At 41.4% G+C, this 10,397-nt stretch overlaps 1 protein-coding gene across 3 annotated transcripts in view; it reads right to left on the minus strand.

The window, feature by feature from the left end:
• The window catches only part of Mcub (mitochondrial calcium uniporter dominant negative subunit beta), a 136,896-nt gene extending 129,949 nt beyond the window's left edge, over positions 1–6,947 (minus strand). The window contains exon 1 of one of the 3 annotated variants that reach the window (XM_047566456.1): positions 6,665–6,947. In XM_047566456.1, coding sequence (XP_047422412.1) covers positions 6,665–6,757 — 93 coding nt within the window. In that variant the 5' untranslated portion in view covers positions 6,758–6,947. The remainder of the gene's footprint in view (positions 1–6,664) is intronic. The other 2 variants (XM_047566455.1, XM_047566454.1) reach the window with 2 other exon arrangements.
• Between the last annotated feature and the right edge of the window lie 3,450 nt (positions 6,948–10,397).

The following is a 10,397-nucleotide window of genomic DNA, read 5'->3' on the forward strand; positions in this document are numbered from 1 at the left end:
ATATCCTGGTTTGCAATGCTTTTTATTCACTTTGGGTAAAACTTTGTCTAATCAGGTAGCACCAGTTCATGAAATTGGAAGCCCACAGGGTAAAGAGATCTATCGGCCTCTTTACCCATAGATCTTAAGTCAAATTCTATTTTACTCAAGTGGAGATGATAGAGGCAACAGGAAATAAGAAAATATAATTCATGTGAGGGTAGGAGAAAGAAGAAAAAAAGAGGAATCTATTTCTCTCTGTGAGAATGAACAGCTTCAGTACTACCACCATTCTATGAGAGGACCACACCATGAAAAATTGGATTCAGCACAAGATCAACAGAGTTAACTCTATGGGCAAAGAAGACTATGTGAACAAGAAAGAGAGTGGTCTGCCACACTTTCACAATTTACTACTTAGAATATATCTGGCTCCCCACAAATTCCCTTGCTTTCCCTATGCTGTTCTTCAGTCTCTGGTTTTGGATTCTGTCCGTGAAGCTATAATTCTGGAGTCCTCTATGTGTTTCCCAGAGGAAAGAAAATGTGTCCCCAGAATCATGCAGCTCTCAAGTGTACACATGGCAATGCTCTTGATCAGGCAACAAAGGCAATCCCAGCACCTTCACAAGTTTTCCTTATGATCTTCTCCAGAGAAAAGGGCCATCAGGACAATCTTGATGCTGTCATGCGAGCTCAAGCCCAGGGCTTCAGGCACACAGGGCAGGTGCTCATCCTCTGAGATACACTCCCAGCCTCCAATAGGCCAGGAAACCAAAGCAAAAATTGATAAATGGGGAAGTAAAGTTAAAAAGCTTCCACACAGCAAAGAAAAAAATCAGCACAGTGAAGAGAGAAACTATAGAATGGGAGAAAATCTTTGTCAGCTATTCATCTGACAGAGGATTGATATCCAGAATATGTAAAGAACTCAAAAAAATTAACAGAAAGACAAATAATCCAATTAGTAAAAGTGCAAGTGATTTGAATAGATGTTTCACAAAAAAGGAAATACAAGCAGGCAATAAATGACCAAATGCTTGATATCTTTAGCCACCAGGAAATACAAATCAATTACATTGATATTCCATCTAACCCCAGTTAGAATAACTTATCAAAAAAGCAAAAAATAACAAATGCTGATGAGGTTGTGGTGAGGAAAAGAAACCCTTACAGATTGTTGGTGGAAATGTAAATTAGTATAGCCACTATGGAAATCAGTATGAAAGTTTCTCAAAAAACTAAAAATGGAACTACTTGACGCAGTTTTCTCACTCTTAGTTATACATCCAAAGGCAATGAAGTCAACATACAAAAAGACACCAGCACATCCGTGTTTATGAGATATTATTCAAAATAACCAAGATATGGAGTCAACCTGGGTGGCTGCCAGGAGATGAATGGATAAGAAAATAAAGTACATGTACAAGATGGAGTATTATTCAGCCATAAAAAGGATGAAATCCCATCATTTGCAGAAAATGTATGAAGCTAGAAGACAACATATTGCATGAAATAAGGCATACACAGAAAGAGAAGTATCATATGTGTCCTCTCACATGTGGAAACCAAAAAAAGTGGCAGGAGAGGGGGGAAAAGGAAGGATGGCCATGACCAAAGTTCAAAATATGTATGTATGGAAATGCCACAATGAAACCCATTATTTGTGCAAATTACATGGTAATAATTTTGATAAAATTTAAAACAAATTTTCATTGTTCTTATTAAATATACATGACAATAGAGTGTATTTTGACATATTATACATATGTGGAGTACAACTTATTCTAATTAGGATTCAATTTTTGTGGTTGTTCATGATGTAGCTTCAGTGGTTGTGTATTCATACATGAACATAGGAAAGTCATGTCAGATTCATTCCACTATCTTTCCTATTCCCACCCCTCCCTTCCCTTCACTCCCCTTTGTCTAATCCCGTGAACTTCTATTCTTCCCTCCCCCACTCTTATTGTGTGTTAGCATCCACATATCAGAGAGAACATTTGGCCTTTGGTTCATTGGGATTGACTTTTTTTTGCTTAGCATATTCTCCAGCTCCATCTGTTTACCCACAAATACCATCATTTCATGCTTCTTTATGGCTGAGTACTATTCCATTGTGTATATATACCACATTTTCTTTACCATTCATTTGTTGAAGGGAACCTAGGTTAGTTCCACAGCTTAGCTACTATGAATTGAGTTGCTATAAACACTGATATGGCTGCGTCACTGTAGTTTGCTGATTTTAAGTTCTTTGGGTATATACTGAGGAGTGGGATAAATGGGTCAAATGGTGGTCCCATTCCAAGTAATACATATAATTTTTAAAAAGTGCATATTTATTCAAAGACCAAAGTGTTTGATTAAAAAAATTCCTATTAATGCATCATTGTTTCCCATTAAAAGATTACAGAAAAATGGAGAATGATATGAATGGAAGAAAAAAATGAAGGTAGAGAAGATAAAACTGAGTACTATGAATACATAAAATGCATGTCTTAAGGTCTTTCACATTTGCTAGAGATAGATAGAAAAATCTCTCCCTTTTCCTGGTAGATGCATAGAGATGACATCACTGGCTTTGACTTCACTATACACAAACTCTGCATCTGCTCACAAGAAACCTAACTATTCTAACACTTAGACAAGACTAGACAGCAATTTCCTGAGTCCTCTTAAATGTCACCTTTTAACTGACTACAGCACTTCACAGAGTTGTTTCTTGAAAGATATGCCAATGTGGAAAACTGAGCAAAAATGTTGGGGTGTGGGATCTCTTTCCACAAAGTTTAAATATATAGCTCCAAGAACAGAGAGCTGGTATTTCTTTAAAAAACCAGGCAAAATTGATACTGGTAAATTAAATGGGTTAAAAACAATTCTTCTAGAATGTGACTGAGACGATGCTCTTTTTTTTTTTTTTATTGTGCACTGGTTTACAGCCTATAGGTTAGCGTAAAATCTTAATGATTTTAGAGTTCTAATGCTAGATTCTCTTGAATAGACATTTCACAGACAAAAGCACCTGGTAATGAGAGAACGAAGTTTTTCTGCGGTTCTGTGAATTGAATCCAGGGCCTTGTGCTTACAAGGCAAGCACTCTATCAACCAAGCTATATCCCCAGCCCCAGAATGAAGTATTTGAGAGAGACTTAATCTATTCTATTAGGACATGCTAATCCCAAATAAATTTCAATTTCTTTTGAAAGGGAAAACAGCATTATAACCAGTACATAAAGCAGTCACTCTATAAAATACATAGGCTCATAAAAAGTAATTCTTCAATTACTAAGACAACCATCTGACACCAGCAGTATTTTGTTCCAAGGTATATTTACAACTCTTGATAAAATAATAAAATGGCAATTTTTGAGATGGAAAGGACTGTTAAGAACAATTAGACAAATCCCCTTGTTTGGAAAAGGGAACAAAATAGAGTGAATGACTTAGCTAAATTCATGGAGCTAAGTGGTAGCAGGGCCAGGCTGGCTGGCACTCAAATGTCCCAATTGTCTACCTAATACCAGCTAAATTCACTGGTCATTTGTTTCCCATGACATAAGCACATTTAGTTTATATAGCAAATATTAATTATCAACCAAACTTTAGTTTCAGGTTTTCTATCTTAGTTTTATAGGAAATGCATTCAACACATATTTATCTGCCAAGACACAAAATAGTCTCCTGGTTTAGAGTATGTTTTAAAGTCGCACAAATACCATTTAATTACAGCAAATAAAAAGTAAAATCTTAAAAAAAGTACTAATATCAAAGTGCTGGGAAGGTGGTAATGTTTAATATGTAATAGACACAGTGTCTAGAATTACTTTGAGATCAAAGCATCAATGTCTTTAGAAATAATAACAATCACCAACACAACTAATTGCCCTCCTCAGGAGAGAGCTTTGAAACAAGGAGATGGAATTGTAGAAAAGTGTCAAGCAAGAACTATATGTTCATTAAATTCAACAGTTGAAAACAACAATATAAGTTAACATCTTGTAATGGGTTTTAAAACATCCATATGCTTTATTTCTGGAAGTTAAAAAAAAAAGCACACTTCCTACTTAAGATTCTCTGCAAAATACACTTGATTTTTTTAAAAAAAAAAAATTTAAGCACAGCTTGTGGGCACTCAAATGCTGTATCAGGGCCATGAAATCTTATCAGGGAGTTTCTCAATCTAAGTAGCAGAAAACCCAAATTAAGAAAGGCACAACTAGGCAAGAGCTTTCCATTTAGCTATAATTCACCTGACACCATCATCACTCAAACTGTGTCCCTGTGCACAGAAACAGCAGGAGCCATGGATTGCCCTGACAACCACTCAGGCAGAGTGCTGAGAGCAGAGATGCTGCCACCTGAACACGATCACAGACGCCAGGTTATGCCTTGCCAAAGACAGTGCAATCTGCCCTCCCTCTCTTATGCCTCAGACTACAAGTGTTCTCTAGAAAACAAAGCTGCTACACTAAATGTCTCCATATCAACAAACTGTTTTTCTTTTTTTCCACCCACAAAACTTTCACCGGCAGACAATTATCCTCCTACCATATGAAGGATGAGAACTGTATATTTTTCAAAGTTATTAAATCCTCTTATAAGACACACTGGTAATTTCAGAAAAGATCAATTATAACTGAGCATCTCCTTTGAGATGCTACTTGTTATTAACAAGTCCTTGCATGCTAGGATTTTATGAGCTGCCAGGGTACAAAACACTTTTTTTTCAAAACTGCTTTCATTGGCTTTCAGGATCTGAATGTTTGTGGAAAAAAAATAGAAATAATACTTGTCTTTAGCCACAGGTCATATCAAGCACAGAACCACGAAACCTTAGAATAAAAAAATGTCCCTGTAATGAGGTAAACTGATTTGCATAAAACGGTTTAGTAGTCCTAACTAAACCTCCTAAGGAGTCAAATATTTGTTTCTTTACAGTAAGACTTTATAGCATCATATAAAGAGGAAAGCTCACAGGCTTGCCTTTATTTTGGGAGGGAGTTATTTTATCAGATAGGTAAAATGATGGAAACATTTTCATTTCTCAAGTTCTATAGATTGTCTTTGTAGCATGGTCAAGCTGACTTTAAAATCTGCAAATAAGAAACATCAAATATAAGGCTTCTTAAGGTGACTAATTAAAATCAAAGTAGTAACCACCATTTCACTTTTATTAAGTCTAATAAGTCCCACCATATCATTTTTTACTTCTTTTAAAAAGGCATACACATCCCTGCTGGGGCAGGCCTGCAATGACATCCCCCTCAATAGCATCAGATGGGAAATACAGAGAAAAGGGTTTGGAGCTGATAATGTAAGAAAGGGCAGCCAGTCCTGAGATCCATTAAAAAAAGATACTCAAAGTGTTAAAGGGCTGGGATGCAGCTCAGTGGCACACTGCTTGCCTGGCATATGTGAGGTGCTGCAAGTGTTAAAAGAGTTTAACAGAAAACAATCAGTTGTTTAAATGGTATGTGGTGAAGGGGTTGTTCCAGTGTTTGGTATGTCTTTATGAAATGCGACACTTCAAACTACAATTTTAAAAAGCCCCTCTCCTCAATTACTTATTAGGTCTACCATTTTACATTTTAAGGAGTTTTTGCCCCTTTTCTTAGGTATTAGTAGCAAAATGGCCTTCATTCATTTTCAAACATTCAGGGAAAGCATTTGAAAAATGTACTTAAATATTTTCTTAATTCAAAACTCTGAAGCCCTGAGATAGTTGGGGGTGGGGTTGGGGGGAAGTGAAAGTGACAAGAAAGTCACATTGCTTACTTTTTGCTTTTTCTGTCACACTGTACAGAAAAAAGATTTTTAAAATTTTTGCACTTTAATAATGTGAAACTAAAAGTTGGGGGGAGGGGGAAACTAACACTCAAAAACCACTCCCCCGAAACCACCTCTAGCCTGAAGGCGCCTTTTCAAAAGACTGTCTTTCCTAAGTAGGTTCAGTGAGGGCTCCGGGCTCGGGTCAGGCTCCAGCACAGTCTTAGTTAACTGAGCCCTGGCTCGGCTCTTCCAGCGTCTTTTTTAGTGCACATCCCCTCCCCTCCCTCCTCCGATGAGCAACGGTTCGACAGGGACCACACAGTGCAACTAAGTAAGGCCACTGTTACTCACCAGCGCACTCATGATTCACCCGTCTCGCGTCTCCCAGCCAAACGCGAGTCTCTCCTTCCCTCTTTAAAAGGGAGGTGCTCTCGCGGTTTTCAAGGTGGAAACGCCGCTCTCCTACCACAGTCCATACTCGGGACAGTCGCTGCCCGGTTCCATCACTTCCTTAGCTCCCACTCCCACCGCTTCAGCCCCGAACCCAGAGGAACCAGCCGACCATAAAGCGGCTCTGAAACTCAGTCCTGACGCGGCGTGGACGCCGAGAACCTGCAGCCGGGGCCGCAGCTCCGTGCTCTGTGCACCCCGATCTGGCCAGTGTGATGTCCCCGCGCGCCACTCTGCCTTCCCTTCCCTCGGTCCCGGGGTGTGACCCCCGCCCTGGACGCCCGGACTGCGTCGCCGGCCCGGTCACCACCTGTCGGGCCTCCCCGCGCGTGGAGCGGGGGCCGCACCACGCAATGAACTGCCCCGCAGCTCCGCTTTCCCTCGCGCCAAAGTTGCCCGCCGGAAACTTTCCAGCCACCTGCTCAGGACGCCCTGAGGCCCGGTACTTATAAGGTCTTACCTGGGTCGTCGGTGGCAATGGCCTCGTTCGCGCTCGGCCCGGGACTCCGGGGTTCAGCAGCTGCCGCCCCAGCGAGAGGCACCTCGAGAGCATCCTCCTGCCCGGCGCGGGGAGCCCTCGGCGTCAGCGGCGCATCCTCCCGCGCGGCGGCCCAGTCGGCGCCCGCGGCTCCCAGCCCCACGGTCGAGGGCGCAGCCTGCTCCGCGCCGCCCCGCCCGGACTGGGCGGGCTGCGGGAGGGTGTGTCCCAGCTTGTGGGCCCCGGCGACGCACACGCCCCGCGCTCCGCTGTTTTCTTCCCTCCGACGATTAAAAAAAGGAGGGGCGGGGACAAAAGCGCGAGTGAATCGCCCTCTGGGGCGATTCGGTTTCGTGAGCTTCTCTTCCCGCAGCTCCCGCTTTTGTAATGAAGGGGAGAGCAGGACTCACACCTTGAGAGCTGTTGATTGAAAACTCGCGGCTAGTTCTGGGCACTCTGTGCTCCGACAGTTGTCTTCCGGTTCAACCCCACCCGGAGGGAGACCCTGGGGTTGAGGCGGACGCGTGCCGGGGACCTGGAGAGGGCAGCGTCTCGCTGGATTTTGTTCTCTCTGACCCAGCGGAGAAGACGAGAAGAGGCTTTGCCAGGGCTCTCCTAGGCTGGACGGCTGGTGCCTGGGCCCCGGGGGGCTTTGGCCCGCTGGTGCGCGCGGTACGCATCAGACGGTTGGCCCGAAGCCTCAACTCTGCCAGAGTTGCAGTTCTCTGCGTGGTGGGTCAAACTCGGGCCCTCGAGGGAAATCTCTCCGCAGCAGAACTGGCTTTCTCCCTCCCCGACGCCTCTCTTTTTGTATTGGGGGGTTGAACCTAGGAGCACTTACCACCGAGCTATTTTTGAGACAGGGTCTCCATAAATTGCTGAGGTTGGCCTGGAACATGCGATCCTCCTGGCTCAGCCTCCCAGATTGCTGGGATTTCAGCGGTGAGCCACTACACCGGCTCTGGGCTTCTATTTTAAAGTATCTTTTTAATTAAAGGAACTACAAAACCGGAACTTAATTTTCCCAACAACTGGGAAATCTAATGTTTTGCCTTGAAGAAGTTTTGCTCATAAAAACAAACACAATCCATTTAAGAATGACTTAAAACAAGTTTTCACACAGCTTACAAAGGACTGTTAAAAAATTACAGGATATTCAGTTAGCTTGAATTTCAGAAAAAATAACATTTTTATGTATGTCCCAAATATCACATGGGTCACACTTCTGCTTTAAAAAATGAAATAGCTGGGATATACTTACACTGAATTATTTGTTTTTTATCTGCAAGAGGCTTGAGTTAATGAACCAAAGTTGGCAAGCAATGCAACAAATGGTGAATCAACTCTTGATGGTGATTGCCTTTCTTAATTGAAAAAAAAAAGTTTCTATGATAGCAAAATGTTTATCACTGAAACGGAGGGAAACCTAAATAAACCATCTGCTCTTAGTTTCTGAACAAACACTCTGAATGTCACTTGCTCTTAGTTACTTACTCTTAGTTGACTTTAGATAATATCTCTGACCTGTAGATCAGGATCATAACAGTTCACACTGTTACCCAGTGTTTCTTTGGACAGTTTTATTGAACTATAATTTATTCACTCACTATAAATGTACAGTTCAGCCTCTATCCAGTTCATCTGCTTCTACTTAACTTCCAATCACCTTTCCCTATCCTCAGTCTGCCATAAATATACCCAAACCCTAACCTCTGGGAGACAGATTTGAGACCCGGCTCTCCAGTCTCCACATGCCTAGCTACCTGGGGAATAAACTTCACTCTTTTCAGTGACTGACCTGCTGTGTATAGACCAAAGGAACATCACATCATTTAAAAATGATGTGTTAAATAGCATCTGTGGTTCAAAACACATCTTCACTGGTTCGGTAGTAACACGTTCAACATTAAGTTCACATGGGAAAGTACATTACTTTACCTGAGTCTTTTCTCTCTATAAACAAGTGCTCCAAAAAAAAGAGTTTTATCAGGAGGAAGGGAATGTGAGAAAAGGAGGACATATCCATTTTGCAGCTCAAAATTTAGCCACAAAGGCAGGATCAGCAAACTGCTGTGAGAGAACGTTGGAACTCTGCAGACAGAGGAGGCTTATTTAAAGATGCTCTCCACAAAGCCACCCAGCATACACAGACGTCTTTGGTGCACAACACACTTCACTGTAATGTAAAGGAACTCTTGGTGAAACTGAACAATCACTCAAAGTCAGATAGTTCAGAAACACTCTTTGCAAATTACAGCCTTTTCATATTTGAATCTGACATTGCTTTTTTTCTTTGTTTTTCTCCTTTTTTTTTTTTTGGTATTGGGGATTGAACCCAGGAGCACTCAACCACTGAGCCACATCCTCAGCCTTTCTTGTTGTTGTATTTTATGTACAAATTTTATGTATTTTACGTTTCTGAGTTTCTTAGGGCCTTGGTGAGTTGCTGAGGTTGGCTTTGAACTCCTCCTGCCTCAGCCTCTTGAGCTGCTGAAATTAGAGCTGTGTGCCACCATGCCTGGCTCTGACATTGCTTTTTTCAAAAAATTTCTTTGGACAGTTTTATTGAACTATCATTTACTCACTCACTACAAATGTAATCAAATTATTTTTAGTAAATTTGCAGTTATACAGTAATCACCATAATCCAATTTAGAACATTTCCATCACCCCTGAATAATTCCTCAGGCTCATTTACATTTTCCCCAGTTCCACCTCCAGTCCCAGGTGACTACTAATCTACTTTCTTTCTAGATTAGCCTTTTCTGGACAGCTTATATAAATGGAATCACACTTTTAAAAATATTTAGTTATTTAGTACTGGGGATTGAACCCAGTGGTACTCTACTACTGAGCTACATCCCAAGCCCTTTTACATTTTTTTAAATTTCAAGAAAGGGTTTTGCTAAATTGCCTGGGCTAGCCTCGAACTTGGAATACTCCTGTCTCGGGCTCCTGAGGCACTGGGATTACAGGCATGTGTCACCACACCCAATTGTTTTTTAATGTCCTTCCTATACTGACTTCACATTTTTCATCAGTTCTAAGCCTCTGACCTTTTCACTGCAGCACTTCCTGTTTCTGCATATTATTATCCTTCCTCTCTGGTCCACAACTCCTGGGCATTTTCTCACATCTGCTTTTCTTGTGATACGTCTTCTTTCTACTTAGCATGCTTTCATTTATTCATTGTTGTCTGAATCCCTAATTTAAATCAGGTACTGTGCTAAGACACCATGACACAAAGATTAATAAAGTTCAGCATCTGCCTTTGCACATATAATCTAGCTGGAGAGTGAGACAGCTAGAATGAATGTGATATTTGCCACAAAGGTGGTAGATACTAAGTGCTATGGGAAACTCTGGAGTAATAATAATAGCACCCATTGAGAACTTTTGTGTCAGTGCAGTTCATTTACTGTGACACTATTGAAACTTTCATTTCAGGGCTCTGTACTTGCCAAGGGTCTTCCAAGGCAGTCAGGAGAGAGTGTCTGTAGCAACATGTTCACTCGGTTGTGTTTCTGTACTACTTCTAAAAAGTAAGGTATTTTAACTAGAATAGCAAAAACCACCAACTCTTTCCTCTCTAACTACCCTTTTGTCACACAAACCCTCATGTTAGGAAGTTTTCCCCAAATTAACTACTCTAAGAATTGACACATTATTAATTGTGAGTCCCTGGCCATGACCATTTCCAGAGCAGCAAAAAGTA

The sequence above is a fragment of the Sciurus carolinensis genome, chromosome 10 (genome assembly GCF_902686445.1).
Source record: "Sciurus carolinensis chromosome 10, mSciCar1.2, whole genome shotgun sequence".
NCBI lineage: Eukaryota > Metazoa > Chordata > Mammalia > Rodentia > Sciuridae > Sciurus > Sciurus carolinensis.